Source organism: Salmo trutta, chromosome 19 (assembly GCF_901001165.1).
Source record: "Salmo trutta chromosome 19, fSalTru1.1, whole genome shotgun sequence".
Lineage (NCBI taxonomy): Eukaryota > Metazoa > Chordata > Actinopteri > Salmoniformes > Salmonidae > Salmo > Salmo trutta.
The window spans coordinates 37706736-37726185 of NC_042975.1; the positions used below are offsets into that span (position 1 = coordinate 37706736).

Genomic DNA, 19450 nt, shown 5'->3' on the forward strand with positions numbered 1-19450 from the left:
TTGGTGTTGTTTAGTAGTGGTTTCTTTGCAGCAATTCGACCTTGAAGGCCTGATTCACGCAGTCTCCTCTGAACAGTTGATGTTGAGATGTGTCTGTTACTTGAACTCTGTGAAGCATTTATTTGGGCTGCAATCTGAGGTGCTGGTAACTCTAATGAACTTATCCTCTGCAGCAGAGGTAACTCTGGGTCTTCCTTTTTTGTGGCTGTCCTCATGAGCGGCAGTTTCATCATAGCGCTTGATGGTTTTTGCGACTGCACTTGAAAAAACTTTCAAAGTTCTTGAAATGTTCCGTATTGACTGACATTCATGTCTTAAAGTGATGATGGACTGTCGTTTCTCTTTGCTTATTTGAGCTGTTCTTGCCTTAATATGGACTTGGTCTTTTACCAAATAGGGCTATCTTCTGTATACCACCCCTACCTTGTCAGAACACAACTGATTGGCTCTAAGCATTAAGGAAAGAAATTCCACAAATGAACTTTTAACAAGGCACACCTGTTAATTGAAATGCATTCCAGGTGACTACCTCATGAACCTCAGTGCTCCTGAGTGGCGCAGCGGTCTAAGGCACTGCATCTCAGTGCAAGAGGCGTCACTACAGTCCCTGGTTCGATTCCAGGCTGTATCACATCCGGCCGTGATTGGGAGCCCCGTACGGCGGGGCAAAATTGGCCCTGCGTCGTCTGGGTTTGGCCGGGGTAGGCCATCATTGTAAATAAGAATTTGTTCTTAATTTAACTGACTTGCCTAGATAAATAAAGGTTAAAAAAAGTTGGTTGAGAAAATGCCAAGTGTGTGCAAAGCTGTGATCAAGGCAAAGGGTGGCAACTTTGAAAAATCTCAAATATAAAATATATTTTGGTTTGTCTAACAGTTTTTTGGATGCTGATTTCTTTTTTTTATATATATTTGCAAAAAAATTACTTTGGTATTTTGCTTTGCTTTGGGGTATTGTATCATTAGGCGGTATTGTATGTAGATTGATGAGGAAAATTTTGTTTTAATACATTTTTGAATAAGGCTGTAACGTAACAACATTTTGAAAAAGTCAAAGGTTCTGCACACTTTCCAAATGCACTGTAGTTGTCTGGATCGAGGTATCCATGATGGCTAACTCATCAGGTTTTGTATGCCTGCTGTTATATGAATCATTCTAGAAATATGGTCAAATTTGTTCATTTTTTAAATTCCAGTTTTGGTGTCATGATTAAGATAACCCAATACTAATATATGTGTTGAATGACCCAAAGCTAGTATAAGTGTTTTTTTGTTACTTTGCTCATTTATATGACTCTGTAGATAGTCTTTCATCATGTGTTTCAACATTCCAGAGGTAAAAACAGTCTTTAAATAGGCTACTATTCCTTATAATGCTTGTGTAATTACAGAAATGGTACAGCTTGCTGTTACAAAAAGTATCATATTATTACTGTGTTACTGCACAGGTATTAGAGCAACGTTTTTTCATAATCACATATTAGTCTACAGTAAATATCGAATGAGGGCAGAACCGTGAGATAGAGAGCTATCCTCTTTGCATGCATGTACGTGTGTGTGGGTGTTAAAAAAATCTAAAAGAGAAATTGTGCTGGTGTAATCACTGAGCACAAGTGATCTCTTGAGAGGCAGGCAGGCAAGCAGAAATGTGATGAATTACAGGATGCAGTCTCAGTGAGCTCCATGTTGGGTGGCTTGCTCTCGCCTTGCGAGGCCCAGCTACCAGAGGATGTGGTTACTTCCTGTAGTGGAGCAGCTTGGTAGAGAAAGAGAGCTGGGGGAAAACATGTCTCCTTAGTATGCTAAAACCAAAAATGTTTTTCTGCTGAAGCTACTCATTCGGAGAGGTATACTCAGTGGCTAAACTCTTTCATTTGACACAGTGTCAGTATAGTAGCTATATAGAGATTGTTTTTACTTCTGTGTAAAATCTTCTCCCAATAAATTCTGTTCAATGTTCTGTTATCAAATTTCTGTTAGTGGACAAGTTTTAATTATTAAGAGAAAAGACTGATATATTTTCCCTTTGGTTTCTGTGGAGTCAGTGTGCCTCTTTTTCTAATATAAGCTGATAATACCTCCCTCAGTAGATTTCCTGACATTATTATTATAACATTTTTGGGGGGTTTGAGGCTGATCAATAATTTTAGTGCAATCTCCTCTCTCCCATGCCTTTGAAACATTGTTATTGTCTGCCCCACCCTCCCCTCTCTAGTGAGTAAGGGAGTGTAAATTAACATGCAAAGAGTATTTAATGGAATAGTATGAACATGCAAAAAGTATCTCGAATTAAGACAAATGTTACATGCTGCTTTGATTAAAGTTGTGGTTGAATATCAGCCTAAATCGTATCAAATCAAATTTATTTATAAAGCCCTTCTTACATCAGCTGATATCTCAAAGTGCTGTACAGAAACCCAGCCTAAAACCCCAAACAGCAAGCAATGCAGGAGTAGAAGCACGGTGGCTAGGAAAAACTCCCTAGAAAGGCCAGAACCTAGGAAGAAACCTAGAGAGGAACCAGGCTATGAGGGGTGGCCAGTCCTCTTCTAGCTGTGCCGAGTGGAGATTATAACAGAACATGGCCAAGATGTTCAAATGTTCATAGATGACCAACAGGGCCACTGTGGCCTCATCCGACGATACACCCGGACAGGGCCAAACAGGCAGGATATAACCCCACCCACTTTGTCAAAGCACAGCCCCCACACCACTAGAGGGATATCTGTATGATCTGTTATGGTTGTATTATGGCTTTTGGTTACCGCCGTCGAAGTGGTATTTGGAACCTAACTGATGTACTATGATGCATTAGCTGCCTGCTCATTAATCTGTTCCACTGTGATATTTTGGACACCATTTATTCTGGAACTATGTGTATCCACCCTGCTATAACTGTAAATCTTTCAAGAGATGTTATAAGTTACTCTGACAAAATGTTTAATCAAAAATAGTTTTTGCGAAGTTAGTGTGCTTATTTTCCTGGCCCTGTATTGTCATGTAGGTCCACTCCTGACCTGCTGTAAAAACCCTAATGCCTGGGGTCATAGGCAGGTGATGGTTCATGCTAATGCCTATAAGGCCTATTCCCCATTGATCAATCAAAAAAGTACTTTTGTATTTGCATAAATCACTGTAAGGAACTCTATAACAGTCTCTATAATGTAGATTGATTCTCAAATCAATCTCAAATTCTCAGTCGGCGGCATCAAATTTATAAGCAAATTTGTTGTAAATCAGTTATACCATCACATGTAAAAAGAAACATTTATTTTGACAGAATTCATTGGTTGTCAGTCATAGCGTACTAACTATTATTTTGGTTTCCTCAACAGATTAGTGTGCGAGTTACCACAATGGATGCAGAGTTGGAGTTTGCCATCCAGGCCAACACAACGGGAAAGCAACTCTTCGACCAGGTAAGAACATTGCTTGCTCTACTGAAACAAGGCAAATTACATGTTCTTGCTGTGCTTTCATTCATTGCCAATCAGTGTAAATTGCAAGCAGGGGAATGGGAGCCCAGTGGGGGGACTGGAGTGGTCTATTTTAAGAGGAACTCTCACTCTCTCACTGTTCCTTTCATTGAGTCAAGCTGTGCTCTATGGCGTAGGCTCTGGTCTCTCTTCAGCTGCAGACAGAATGTTAGTCATAGAATCCACTGGCAGCACAAAGGAACTCCATTTCCAAGACAATAAAGGCACGCTTTGTCCTGTTAACTTTTCATTTGCACTTGCTTTCCATGTGGGCGGAGTAATCTCCCCTGGTGAACATGTGCTCTCTCATTGAAATTACACCATTAGAAATATGCTTCATGGGCATTAATATGGTCCCCTCTTTTATTTATTTGTATTTTTTTACTTAACCTTTAACTTGGCAAGTCAGTTAAGAACAAATTCTTATTTTACAATACAGTACACCCTTTGCAGCTATAACAGCCTCCACTCTTCTGGGAGGCTTTCCACTAGATGTTGGATCATTGCTGCAGCGACTTGCTTCCGTTCAGCCACGAGAATTAGTGTCACGCCTAGGGTTGCACATTTTGGGGAATATTCAGAGGTGGAAAATTTCCCTGTGAATTAACGGGAATATATGGAAGTAACGGGAATATATGGGAATTAATAGGAAATATATGCAAATTAATATCAATACCATTTAAATGTAGATGTTCTTTTGCATTGGATATATTTATCATATCATATAGAGACAGAAACATAAACCTTTTAGCTTATCATAAGTAGACATAATTGCAAATTATGAAATCCTTCCAATAGAAATAAAAAAAAACATTTTAGTTACGAATTAAACTTTAATTAAGTGAGTTGACTCTTCACATGGGATGATTTCACTGAACAACAAAAGAAAGAGAATATTGAATGATCCCCAATGATCCATTGTATCTCCCAAAAAGGTTTTCAACATACATCTGTAAAATGATAGTCTAGAAACTAAGGCTTTGGTTGTCTTCCTCTCATGTCTTCTCCCTGGACCTCTTCAATGTCCACCTCTTGAACATCAGACTCTGAGGCCTCATGTTCACTGTCACTTTCCAACCTTGTTGAGGATGGCTCGTTGTCAGGCTCAAAAAGCCTCAAATTTGCCTGGATGGGCACCTGAAACAAGGACCAGTTGCGCTCTGAGGCAGCTGATGTTGGTGGGATTTGGAGGATGAATGGAGGCAACAGGAGAAAGAGCCTCAGATCCACAGTCGCTTTCACCAGGTGGCTGATGAGATATGTTGGCACGACTGCCATATTGCATCTCCATCACAAAGCCCTTGCTTGGAAGTGTACTTCTCCAGACTGCCAAGAACCTTGCCCTCATCCAGGCCAAGGTGGCGAGACACAGTAGTGATGACACCATAGGCCTTGTTGATTTCTGCACCAGACAGGATGCTCTTGCCAGCATACTTGGGGTCCAACATGTACGCTGCGTCGTGTATGGGCTTCAGGCAGAAGTCTTTTTGATGTATTTCAGAACTGCAGTTTCCTCTGCTTGGGGCAACAGTGGGCAGGGCACTACGGATTTCTTCTCTTACAAGCAGATTTTGAACATCAGACAGGATGGCATTGTCTCCCTCAATCCGTACAATGGCTACTGCTATAGGTTTCAGGAGTTTCAGGCTGCTTATCACTCTCCCAAAATACATAATCCAGGAAGATCCTCTTGATGGGGCTGTCCATATTGGCAGACTATGATATGGCCATTTCTTGGAGAGACTCCTTCCCCTCCAGGAGACTGTCAAACATGATGACAACACCACCCCAACGGATGTTGCTGGGCAGCTTCAATGTGGTGCTCTTATTCTTCTCACTTTGCTTGGTGAGGTAGATTGCTGCTATAACTTGATGACCCTTCACATACCTAACCATTTCCTTGGCTCTCTTGTAGAGTGTATCCATTGTTTTCAGTGTCATGATGTCCTTGAGGAGCAGATTCAATGCATGAGCAGCACAGCCAATAGGTGTGATGTGAGGGTAGGGCTCCTCCACTTTAGACCAAGCAGCCTTCATATTCACAGCATTGTCTGTCACCAGTGAAAATACCTTCTGTGGTCCAAGGTCATTGATGACTGCCTTCAGCTCATCTGCAATGTAGAGACCGGTGTGTCTGTTGTCCCTTGTGTCTGTTTTCTTGTAGAATACTGGTTGAGGGGGGGAGATGATGTAATTTATTATTCATTGCCCACGAACGTAGTGAGTGTTGCAACCGAGGACAGACAATTGTTACGTGCTTCAGCACTCAGCGGTCCCGTTCTGTGAGCTTGTATGGCCTACCACTTCGCAGCTGAGCCATTGTTGCTCCTAGACGTTTCCACTTCACAATAACAGCACTTACAGTTGACCAGGGCAGAAATTTGACGAACTGACCTGTTGGAAAGGTGGCATCCTATGACGGTGCCACGTTTAAAGTCACTAAGCTCTTCAGTAAGGCCATTCTTCTGCCAATAGTTGTCTATGGAGATTGCATGGCTTTGTGCTCAATTTTATAAACCTTCCAGCAACGGATGTGGCTGAAATTGCCAAATCCAATCATTTGAAGGGGTGTCCACATACTTTAGTATATATATTGTACATCGTGATTCTAAACTGCCTTGACTGAGTTTTGGTGATGGTGTGATGTGCAGGCAGTGGTAGTGTGTATAAACATTGTCTTCTTAATGGGAAACATCCCTACCAGGCTGTTTACACAGCCAATGTAAACACAGCAGATGTGTCTTGAAGGCAGTCAGTTGTACAACTGACTAGGTATCCCCCTTTCCCTTTCCTTTCTCCAAGGAATGTAATGCATGGGTGGTTATCAGTCCCTAACCGTCTCAAACTTTTCTGCCATGCCGGTTTGTGTGAGGAGAGGAGAGGTTTTGGTCCCACCAGTTTTACAGTGGCTCTCTCAGACAGAAATATGTCATGGCTATATGGCAGGCCAGCCTGGCCTCAGAGAATGTCTCTATTGTTTTAGCAGAAGGGCCAGACTCTCGAATCACCCCCAAGGCATCCATCACCAATCTTATTATGGCTGTTGTGTCATCCCTATTTCACTTCATGCTTATAATCAGATTTTTTTTGTTTCTCTTACTTTTATTATGAGAGATTTTTAAATGAAGTGTGGACTTTGCTGTCCTGACATATCTGTGTCAGGACGGCCTACAGACCCCTCCCTGTAAGTGGCAGTTGGTGTAGTGGGCAATCTGGGCAGGGGACTAGATGACTCCCTCCACAGCCATTAGATAAGAGTTTCCACTGTATTTTTACTCGGTCTATCAGACAGAGAGCTGTAAGGGGAGAAATGCTGGAGCACGAAGTTTAACGTGTGACTTAATTCTTATTTCAATCTAGTTTTGATAATACAGACAATGGGTGCCTTTCACTAGTTAGCCTAATGGATCCAAATCTTCTGTTTGTTTGTGTGTGTGTGTGTGTGTGTGTGAGAGAGAGAGACGATCTACTGATATAACAAAGAGTACCAATGTCTAGGGTAGAACATGAGGAGTTAAGTTATGTTGAGCTTAAACTGTTGTTAACCATGTAGGTCCAAGCAATTACTCTTAGGAAATGGCTGGCAACTGCATTATCCCTCAGGCCAGCATTTAATCATTTATATCCAATTTTGTGAATGAGTTCAGTGTGTTTAAAAATTCAAGCAGTTAGCTTACTATTTTAGCATTGTTGATAGGTTTAGCTTTGAAATGGGTATTTGATTCTGTATTTTTGTTTTCATCTGAAAATGAAATCAAGCACGGTATTAATTTGAAAGATAAGTTGAATATCTAAGTACTAAGCTAAGATGCTTCTGTATTCATTTCCTCAGTATAATTTGATATAACTGTATAGAAAGACTAAACTTGAGAGGATTAAATCTTTCGATTATTTTAAATTAATGACTCAACCATCATGCACCATTACCTAAGTTAAAACCTGACCTGAAACAAGAATGTCATGTAACACTGTTTTCACAAACAATTTAACACAGTTAACCCCTGTTAAGAGTTGGGTTACATTTAAAAAAAATGGTGTGCCCTAAGGTTGTGAAGACAATCGGACTGCGGGAGGTGTGGTTCTTTGGTCTGCAGTACCAGGATACAAAGGGTTTCTCGACATGGCTCAAGCTCAATAAGAAGGTGAGCGCCTCCATTTAAACAAGGATATAGTGAACAAGGCTTCCATGCCACCTTAAGTAAAAGAGAAACTGCTCCTGGCGCCTCCACTCATCTTTATGACCCCTGACCCTAGGTGACAGCCCAGGATGTAAGGAAGGAGAGCCCACTGCTGTTCAAGTTCCGGGCCAAGTTCTTCCCTGAGGATGTGTCAGAGGAGCTGATCCAGGAGGCCACCCAGAGGCTGTTCTTCCTGCAGGTAAAGGAAGGGATCCTCAACGATGACATCTACTGCCCCCCGGAGACGGCTGTGCTGCTGGCCTCCTACGCCGTGCAGGCCAAGTACGCCGATTACAACAAGGACATTCACTTGCCAGGATACCTGTCCAGTGAAAAACTGCTGCCTCAGAGGTGAGGCCTCCACCATCTATAGAGTCTACATAACACTTTTTGATTGCACCTTCGTACTCTCTCATGTTTTTATGGTGTCATATAATTTTGTCTTTGTGTTTTTAGGGTCCTGGACCAGCACAAGCTCAACAAGGAGCAGTGGGAGGAGAGAATCCAGGTGTGGCATGAGGAACACAAGGGCATGCTCAGGTACTGAATCACACACACACAGACATTACTTACTCACCCCTCCTAGCTCTGTTGTCCCTGGCCTGAGAAACATCTCTATTGGTTTCAATTGAAAGTTGAGTATGTCTGCACAGTAGGACATACCACATCATGGTGAAAATTGCTTAAGCTTCTCTCATAGAGTGCAAATCTATTCACTCTGAGAGCTTGATTATGTGAAAGCATGTGCTGTGATGTTTTGAAGCATCTTGACCATCAACTCCTATTAACAACTATGGCAGCTACCTAGCTGGTAGTCTTCAAATAACTTAACTGCTTGTGTTCCTTCTGTGCTTACTTTGGTGCATTTTTTTAGATGTAAGTGGCATATTTTCTAAACTCTTGAAGGCCCAGTGCAGTCAATAACGTGATATTCCTGTGTTATATGTACAGTATATTTCCACACTATGAGGTTGTGAAAATAATGATAATGCCCTTTTTGTGTAAGAGCTGTTAGAAAAGACCGGCTGAAATTTCAGCCTGTTTTGGTGGGATGGAGTTTTGGCCTGCCTGGTGACATCACCAGGTGGTAAATTAGTTAATAGACCAATAAGAAAGAGTGTTCCAAATCTCTTTGCCAATAATAGCTAGATTTCACTTTTTCCCTCCCCACTTAGACCACTCTCAGATTTTGTAAATTATTTTTACCATTTTAATTGAAATCAATCACAGTAATGTACTTAATTGTTACCTGGAAATGATTTGATTGTTACGGTTGTATGGAGAGACGGACCAAGGCGCAGCGTGCTCTGAGTTCCACATCTTTTATTTAATGAAACTCACAAAACAAAAAAGGAAACAAACAACTAACCGTAACGACAGCAGTGCTACATGCACTAACTCAAAACAAGGTCCCACAAAACACAGTGGGGAAATGGCTGCCTAAATATGATCCCCAATTAGAGACAACGATAAACAGCTGCCTCTGATTGGGACCATACCAGGCCAACATAGACATAAAACAACCTAGATAACCCACCCTAGTCACACCCCGACCTAACCAACATAGAGAAAAAAAGGCTCTCTATGGTCAGGTCGTGACATTGATATTGAGATCAAAGCGTCTGCATTGGACCTTTAAAAACCCTAAACTAGTGATGGGAAATCAAGGCTTTCTAAACCCTTTTGGGGCTTTCACCAAATTGTAGTGACATTTTCTTTTATTACACTGATCTTTTAACACATTATTGACATCTGCTGAACAGGAATAAATTAGTGTTTTTTTATGTTTATATAGACTTGTTTTCCCATTGCATCTATCAAAACTTTGTGGCACAATGGATAGGTGTGAGTGTTGGTAAACTAAATTTAGTTAGAATATGGGGTTTGCATCCCACATTCTACTTACCCTTTTTGCCTCCTGGTACTCTATGTTTTCCAAAACTGTGCATCCGTGGTATTATTTAGGATGCTGAAGACAGAAGATGATCATAGGCTACACTAAATAAAACAAATTATTTGAACAACAGTGGGAAGATGGTTCACAGTAAATTCTTTTTTAACTATAGCCAAGATTCAATCTTGTACCTATGCTGATGTCTTATCCCAAATCTCCATCCCTACCTGCTGAGCTACCGTTTAGGTGCTGTAAACGGAAAAATATCTAAGTAAATTGGTAAATAAGGTGTCCAGTAGAGGTTGGTGTTTGAAAGCAACTTTGCATCAAAGAAAGCACCACAGCGAAATCAGTGGAATCTCGCATTTTGCAACACCTGTTTCGAAAAAGCATGTGATCAACCGAAGCTTCGGATGCCATTGATCATGTGGTAATGTTATTTTGAAACTATCCATCATTGGTATATGCTTCGAAACGAGTAATAAATCAGTAGTGTATCAGTATCATCATGTGGTATTGTTACTTTGATACAAGCATCGCTACATTGTGTCCAATCAGTAGTGCTTTGAAAACTGCATCGGAGCGTCGGAGCTCTGGTATCAATCGTCCAATCACTACTCTAAACTGATAACACTTGTAATGCCCCCTATGTTATGTTCAAAACATTTGATTGTGTATTCATTGGCGTTTAATACATCTTTCACCCCTGAGTCATTCATGCAAAATCTAGGTTTTTGTGAATCTTTTGTGAAATACCATGAGAGCATTTTACCATAACTTGACATGCACAGTTATTTGTTTGCAAACCACAATTTTTATCATTTTAATCCAATGACATGTTGTGAGCATGTTGAAAAATACAGTTTCATTATCCTACTAGGGGTATTGTTAAGTAGTTGGCTATGGTAAAAACAGGAGTTTGGATGACTGATGAGCTTTCTAAACCTCCCATCCATATAGAAATTAAATATGAAATGAAATTACTCGGGATCTATATGCAATGCCTTCGGAAAGTATTCAGACCCCTTGACTTTTTTCACATTTTGTTAGGTTACAGCCTGATTGTAAAATTGATTAAAATGTATTTTTTTCCCCCTCATTCTACACACAGTACCCCATAATGACAAAAGAAAAACAGTTTTAGCGATCCCCCCCCCCCCCCCCCCCCCCCCCCCCAGAGATGTTTGATCTGGTTTAAGTCCGGGCTCCGGCTGGGCCACTCAACTATATTCAGAGACTTGTCCCAAAGCCTCCCTTCCCCTGCCCCTGCAGTCACCTCCTTGACCAAGGCCCTTCTCCCCCGATTGCTCAGTTTGGCCAGGTGGCCAGGTCTGTTCCTAGACACAATCCTGGTCTTCCCCAGGTCTGTTCCTAGACACAATCCTGTCTCAGAACTCTACGGATAATTCCTTCGACCTCATGGCATGGTTTTTGTTCTGACATGCACTGTCAACTGTGAGACCTTATTTAGACAGGTGTGTGCCTATCCAAATAATTTCCAATCAATTGAATTTACCACAGGTGGACTCCAATCAAGTTGTAGAAACATTTCAAGGATGATCAATGAAAACAGGATGCACCTGAGCTCAATTTCGAGTCTCAGCAAAGGGTCTGAATACCTACAGAAGCAAAAAAAAGTATGTGAACCCTTTGGAAATACCTGGATTTCTGCGTAAATTGGTCATAAAATTTGATCTGATCTTCATCTAGGTCACAACAATAGACAAACACAGTCTGCTTAAACTAACAACACACAAACAATTATACGTGTTCATGTCTTTATTGAACACACCGTGTAAACATTCACAGTGTAGGGTGGAAAAAGTATGTGAACCCTTGGATTTAATAACAGGTTGACCCTCCTTTGGCAGCAATAACCTCAACCAAACGTTTTCTGTAGTTGCGGATTAGACCTGCACAACGGTCAGGAGAAATTTTGGACCGTTCCTCTTTACAAAACTGTTTCAGTTCAGCAATATTCTTGGGATGTCTGGTGTGAACTGCTCTCTTGAGGTCATGCCACAGCATCTCAATCGGGTTGAGGTCAGGACAGATAGTCTAACATTCTCCTGTCAAATGTCTTTATAAACTTGGGAATTCATTTTTCTGTCGATGATAGCAAGCTGTCCAGGCCTTGAGGCAGCAAAGCAGCCCCACACCATGCCGCTCCCTCCACCATACTTTACAGTTGGGATAAGGTTTTGATTTTGGTGTGTTGTGCCTTTTTTTATCCACACATAGTGTTGTGTGTTCCTTCCAAACAACTGAACTGTAGTTTCATCTGTCCACAGAATATTTTGCCAGTAGCGCTGTGGAACATCCAGGTGCACTTTTGCAAACTTCAGATGTGCAGCAATGTTTTTTTTAGACAGCAGTGGCTTCTTCCGTGGTGTCCTCCCATGAACACCATTCTTGTTTAGTGTTTTACGTATTGTAGACTCGTCAACAGAGATGTTAGCATTTTCCATAGAATTCTGTAAGTCTTTAGCTGACACTCTAGGATTCTTCTTAACCTCATTGAGCATTCTGCGCTGTGCTCTTGCAGTCATCTTTGCAGGACGGCCACTCCTACGGAGAGTAGCAACAGTGCTGAATCCAGGCTGCATCACATCCAGTCGTGATTGGGAGTCCCATAGGGCGGCGCACAATTGGCCCAGCGTCGTCCGGGTTTGTAATTAAGAATTTGTTCTTAACTGGCTTGCCTAGTTAAATAAAGGTTCAATTAAAAATAAATTAAGTTCAGATCAAATTTTATGACCAATTTATGGAGAAATTCAGGTCATTCCAAAGGTTTCACATTCTTTTTCTTCTCACTGTATATAAATAAGGTATTTCTGTTTTAGTTTTTTAGTTTATATTTTTATGCAAACATTTCTAAAAACCTGTTTTCGCTTTGTCATTATGGGGTATTGTGTGTAGATTAATGAGGATAAACACTTTTTTTTTTGAATAAGGCTGTAATGTAACAAAATGTTGAAAAAGTCAAGGGGTCTGAATACTTTCCGAAGGCATTGTACGTCCATTCATTTTTTTAAACTGGTACCGTTTACCTTCAGACAAGTCCCGTGACACGGGTGCGTCAATAGACTCTTAAGGATTCTGGAACAGTGACTCGAACAAAACTATTTATAAAGTGATATCTGATTAAATGTATGGTGGTGAAGTTGCATACCGCAACCCTGATCCCTGCAGAAACTAAAGAGTGCATTCAAAATCTACTCAGTACACAATTGACAGAGATACTGCATGGTTGATTTCTGTACAACGTTTACCAGTGCGGGCTGTAGTAAAGTGGAGCTGTTTTGCTAAAAGTACATTTTGTCTTATGCCTAATTGTCTTGATGAAGAGAGTTTAGAACACTTTTTATGCAACTGCTACAGAACTAAAGAAATATGGGATCTGATGACAAGTTTTGATTTTGATGTAGGTGTCTTCGATACTCATAGATGACAATACTAAAGAATGATGGTGGACAATAATATGCATTGTGAACAATAAGATTTGGAAGACAAGATGCATTGACTATAAAACAACTTTTTGTTCCCTCGAACTCTATTTTTAAACAAATCAACACAGAACTAGGGTGGCAGGTAGCCTAGCGGTTAAGAGCGTTGGGCCAGTAACCGGAAAGTTGCTGGTTCGAATCCCTGAGCCGACATCTGTCGATGTCCCGTTGAGCAAGGAACTTAACCCTAATTGCTCCTGTAAGTTGCTCTGGATAAGAGCATCTGCTAAATGATTTAAATGTAAACTAAAAAGAAGAAAGCTGGCCTACAGAAACTTCCATGGACACTATTAAATATGTAAACCATGTAATGTAATTATGAACGCATGTATTGATGTGAAAGCTAAATTGTATGTATATGAACTAGCCTATTATGATTGTAAAATGTGAAAACTTAAATAAGTGATTTTAAAAATGTATGTTTGTGTAGCATGGTGTTGAATGCTATTTCTGCCCCATGCAACATTGTACAAGAACCTTTTCTACATGACTTGACAACTGATAGATACAGTATCGCCTTTCTCTCTAACTGATTCATCAATGAAATTCAGATGAGTGGAATATATTGCTATATACAACCATTTATTTCAGCAGTACATTGTACACCACACTATAATTCCAAATGCTAGCACATACAGTGACTCGTTCCACTTTGTCCTATTGAAACACACTGGCTGATGGATAATTATGATGTAGTATTTACAGCCACACCCATATATGATTTGGTTTTACTTTCCAACATAAATTGACGTCAAATTGATAGTTATTTTACAGTGTTCAGCAGTTATCAAACTATGTACATGTACGTAAACTAGGCACTACATAATTTTGGTTCAGTAGTTATCAGTTTTGAACAGTTTGATTAAGTGATAGTTAAATGTATTGTTAACAAATGACAAACAAATTATATCAAAAGTAATGTGAATATTACATTTTGAAAAGCAGATACCTAGATTGAATATGTATGCAAATTGAAAGGGTGATTTGGTGCAGTGAACAAATTACTTTGACTTAGTTTTTTTGTACTCAGTCAATTGAAAATGTACTTAGTTTTTGAAACATCTGTTTTGATTTTTTGTGCTTACCGTTGTGAAAATGTACCACATACTTGTGAACATTGCACCAGTCATTGAAAAAAAAAGAAAGGATTTAATGTAATTTGTAATACTTCCACAGAGAGGATTCAATGATGGAGTACCTGAAGATCGCCCAGGACCTGGAGATGTACGGTGTCAACTACTTCAGCATCAAGAACAAGAAAGGATCAGAGCTGTGGTTAGGAGTAGACGCCCTGGGACTCAACATTTACGAACAAAATGATAAGTGAGTGATTAATGTCGAAATATACACCACAGGGGTACTCACACATATGGGACTGAAATATATTAAACATATGCTGTACAAACTTAGGTACAATGGTTGTTTTCTGATTATGACTAAGTGCAAATATCACTGTTTATATGTTATTTTTGCCTCAACAGGATGACACCTAAAATTGGATTCCCATGGAGTGAAATCAGGAATATTTCCTTCAACGACAAGAAATTTGTCATCAAACCCATTGACAAGAAAGCACCAGTATGTAACCACCAATGCCCTCTCTGTACTCATCCATAGTTTATAAGGTTATACAGTATTATACAGTATCTCCTAGAGACAAAAAAATAATTATTGTTGCCATAATTCTTTTTAGAAAGATTACTGGTATGGACTGGTCTCATAGATCAGACATAACGTAGTAAACATACATCTCGGACACTGTAATTAGTATATGTTACATTTGGTATGGTTACATAAGTTACATTTGGTATGGTTACATAAGTTACTTGAGGCAAAAACGAATGTCTAGCAACCCAAAGGTTGCATGTTCGAATCTCATCAAAGACAACTTTAGCATTTTAGCTACTTAGCTACTACTTTTTAGCTACTTAGCAACTACTTAGCATGTTAGCTAACCCTACCCCTAATCTTAACCCTTTTAGCTAACCCTTACCCTAACCTTAACCTAACTCCTACCCCTAACCCCTAGCCTGGAGCTAGCTAATGTTAGCCACCTAGCTAACATTGGCCACAACAAATTGGAATTCTTAACATATATACTGCTCAAAAAAATAAAGGGAACACTTAAACAACACATCCTAGATCTGAATGAAAGAAATAATCTTATTAAATACTTTTTTCTTTACATAGTTGAATGTGCTGACAACAAAATCACACAAAAATAATCAATGGAAATCCAATTTATCAACCCATGGAGGTCTGGATTTGGAGTCACACTCAAAATTAAAGTGGAAAACCACACTACAGGCTGATCCAACTTTGATGTAATGTCCTTAAAACAAGTCAAAATGAGGCTCAGTAGTGTGTGTGGCCTCCACGTGCCTGTATGACCTCCCTACAACGCCTGGGCATGCTCCTGATGAGGTGGTGGATGGTCTCCTGAGGGATCTCCTCCCAGACCTGGACTAAAGCATCTGCCAACTCCTGGACAGTCTGTGGTGCAACATGGCGTTGGTAGATGGAGCGAGACATGATGTCCCAGATGTGCTCAATTGGATTCAGGTCTGGGGAACGGGCGGGCCAGTCCATAGCATCAATGCCTTCCTCTTGCAGGAACTGCTGACACACTCCAGCCACATGAGGTCTAGCATTGTCTTGCATTAGGAGGAACCCAGGGCCAACCGAACCAGCATATGGTCTCACAAGGGGTCTGAGGATCTCATCTCGGTACCTAATGGCAGTCAGGCTACCTCTGGTGAGCACATGGAGGGCTGTGCGGCCCCCCAAAGAAATGCCACCCCACACCATGACTGACCCACCGCCAAACCGGTCATGCTGGAGGATGTTGCAGGCAGCAGAACGTTCTCCACGGCGTCTCCAGACTCTGTCACGTCTGTCACGTGCTCAGTGTGAACCTGCTTTCATCTGTAAAGAGCACAGGGCGCCAGTGGCGAATTTGCCAATCTTGGTGTTCTCTGGCAAATGCCAAACGTCCTGCACGGTGTTGGGCTGTAAGCACAACCCCCACCTGTGGACGTCGGGCCCTCATACCACCCTCATGGAGTCTGTTTCTGACCGTTTGAGCAGACACATGCACATTTGTGGCCTGCTGGAGGTCATTTTGCAGGGCTCTGGCAGTGCTCCTCCTGCTCCTCCTTGCACAAAGGTGGAGGTAGCGGACCTGCTGCTGGGTTGTTGCCCTCCTACGACCTCCTCCACATCTCCTGATGTACTGGCCTGTCTCCTGGTAGCGATTCCATGCTCTGGACACTACGCTGACAGACACAGCAAACATTCTTGCCACAGCTCGCATTGATGTGCCATCCTGGATGAGCTGCACTACCTGAGCCACTTGTGTGGGTTGTAGACTCCGTCTCATGCTACCACTAGAGTGAAAGCACCGCCAGCATTCAAAAGTGACCAAAACATCAGCCAGGAAGCATAGGATCTGAGAAGTGGTCTGTGGTCCCCACCTGCAGAACCACTCCTTTATTGGGGGTGTCTTGCTAATTGCCTATAATTTCCACCTGTTGTCTATTCCATTTGCACAACAGCATGTGAAATGTATTGTCAATCAGTGTTGCTTCCTAAGTTGATAGTTTGATTTCACAGAAGTGTGATTGACTTGGAGTTACATTGTGTTGTTTAAGTGTTCCCTTTATTTTTTTGAGCAGTGTACATTTTGCAAATGTATAACATATTGTACGTTTTAGAAATTTGTAACATATTGTACGAATTGCAATTCGTTACATATTATACAAAATGGATGATGGACATCCACAATTTAATACATACCGTACGAAACGTAACAATTCATACTAAATGGAGTGTCTGAGATTTATGTATAAAATAATACGAAATGCTCTGAGACCACGTTGGATAGTCAAACATGCTTTCTCTTCTAGGACTTTGTATTCTATGCTCCACGACTGCGTATCAACAAGCGCATCCTGGCACTTTGCATGGGCAACCATGAGCTGTATATGCGTCGCCGCAAACCAGACACCATCGAGGTACAGCAGATGAAGGCCCAGGCCAGAGAGGAGAAGAACCACAAGAAGATGGAGAAGTCAGTGTCGCCACCACCACACACTCAAGCTACTGCTAACATGAGTCTATTTCAAGACGTCAGACCTTTGGTTACTCCTGCCTCTGTATTTGTGTCGTCCTTGTACAGGCCCAACAGCAATGCTCAAAAAGAAAGCTGAACATGAAGGGCATTTGTGCATCAATTGATAGTTTATAACATTAAAATCAGCAGACTGTTGTGGGTGTCAACTGGTGGCCACTGGCCACACATGAGGGTCTTTGTTATGAGAGGATTTTTCTTAAGAAATTCCCTCTAACTTCAGTAGCCATCAGAACAATGACAGATCTATTTAGCTAATGTTTAGGTTGGCCTATTGTCTGATAAAGAAGGCTTGACAATGTTAGGAAGTTGTCCATGTTCCCTCCCTTCTATATCCCTGTTTACTCTATGGCCTCTGTCCACCAGGGCACTGCTGGAGAACGAAAAGAAGAAGAGAGAACTTGCTGAAAAAGAAAAGGAAAAGATTGAAAAGGAGAAGGAGGAGCTTATGGAGAGATTGAAACAGATTGAGGAACAGACAAAAAAAGCTCAGCAAGGTTGGAAATACCCTATTTCTGTAGTATGAACAAACTATTATCTTTACTCTTAAATCTGGGAGTCTTAAGTGTGGTTGTTCATGGCTTTTTATTGATTGTTGTCTAAATATGCATAAGTTGTGTGTGTTCACCTCATACAATGTAAAGCACTGTAAGGCCTAATTTAACCTTTATTTATGCAAGTTAGTCTTGTTGAGGTAAAACATATTTTGCAAGAGAGATTAATGAAGCCCTAGCTACAGTACACGTAATTCATTCTGTCTATTATCATCATTACTGTGTGTGCAGAGTTGGAGGAGCAGACACGGAGGGCCCTGGAGTTGGAGCAGGAGAGGAAGCGTGCTCAGGAGGAGGCAGAGCGTCTGGAGAAGGAACGCAGGATGGCTGAGGAGGCCAAGACCGCCCTGCTCCAGCAGTCTGAGAACCAGATGAAGAACCAGGAACACTTGGTGAGTTACACACACACATTAATGAACAGCACACGCAGTGTCAGCACGTAGCATTGTGCTACAAAGTGATGAGCTGATTAAAGTGATGATTATTAATTACTGTAGTTCATTCATTGGAATATAACACATCAATTATTATTTGTATTGTATAGAAACATCTATTATCATGATAGTTAATATTATTCTAGAAATTGTGACATGTACGGAAATCATTGTTTAACTTCTAGTTTTCTAACTGTGGTAGTCTTCACATGGTTTGGAAATGAAAGTAAGCAAACATCTGTTGAAACTTTCAAATCCAAATTCATGGAAAGAAAGTGAAAATAAAAAAATTGTTTCCACAGGCCACGGAACTGGCTGAGCTGACCTCAAAGATCTCCCTACTGGAAGACGCCAAGCAGAAAAAGGAGGATGAGGCAACGCAGTGGCAACAGAAGGTGTGGTCTCAGCTACTGCTCTCTTCATTCACTCTGACCTCCCCCACCTTCTCAAGTGGTTTAGTCCCATGTGTCATTAAACTATAGTCAATGTTATAGCAGTTGGGCACTGTTTGTTTTAAGATACCATACTTAGACTCCCTCTGGTGCAGGGCATTGCTCCATAGGAAGGGCCCCTCCTCTCCTCCCTGTGAGCATGGTGACTCATGCTGTGGTGTGGGCCTGGCTGTAAGGGGAGGGTTCTCTGTCTTTACGTTAAGGAAATCCTGTTTGCCTGGGAGGATATCTTTCACCCCATTGTGCTATTTTCCCTATTTTAGCATTTGAAAGAATGCAAATCTAAATGGCAGGTCCCAAATGTCCTGTGATTGTGCTGTCTAGAACAAACCCATTTTCATGCGATGGATTAATGAGCTTAGACTGTCACTGATTGGTGCACCTGTCACCCAGGGAATGAATGTATATTTTGGGTCCATTAGGACTGTAGAATCTTATAGACCTCATATTTCTTCTGCCAGGGGGCAACAGCAAGATGGCGCCGACAGAGAGGGTCGCCTCGCTTCTAGTCCTTACGAAACTATGCAGTATTTTGTTTTTAATGTATTATTTCTTACATTGTTAGCCCAGAATATTGTAAGTGTTATTACATACAGCCGGGAAGAACTATTTGATATCAAAGCGACGTCAACTTACCAACATTACGACCAGGAATATGACTATCCCAAAGCGGATCCTTTGTTCGCACCACCACCCAGGGCATTTGATGTGATCCCAGAGGCTGACCCAAAACAATGTTGCCGCAGAAGAGGTAAACTGAACGGCCTCCTGGTCAGACTTCGGAGGTGTGCACTCCACCCACCGCTTCCGGGTATACTACTCGCCAA

General features: G+C 41.2%; 1 protein-coding gene across 1 annotated transcript in view; it reads left to right on the plus strand.

Annotated features, from left to right (window-relative positions):
• The window catches only part of LOC115154535 (moesin), a 34755-nt gene that overhangs the window by 10749 nt on the left and 4556 nt on the right, over positions 1-19450 (plus strand). The window contains exons 2-11 of the mRNA XM_029700843.1: positions 3336-3419; positions 7523-7618; positions 7731-8005; positions 8111-8194; positions 14231-14377; positions 14536-14632; positions 16960-17123; positions 17550-17680; positions 17969-18129; positions 18474-18566. Of these exons, the coding sequence (XP_029556703.1) occupies positions 3336-3419; positions 7523-7618; positions 7731-8005; positions 8111-8194; positions 14231-14377; positions 14536-14632; positions 16960-17123; positions 17550-17680; positions 17969-18129; positions 18474-18566 (1332 nt within the window). The remainder of the gene's footprint in view (positions 1-3335; positions 3420-7522; positions 7619-7730; positions 8006-8110; positions 8195-14230; positions 14378-14535; positions 14633-16959; positions 17124-17549; positions 17681-17968; positions 18130-18473; positions 18567-19450) is intronic.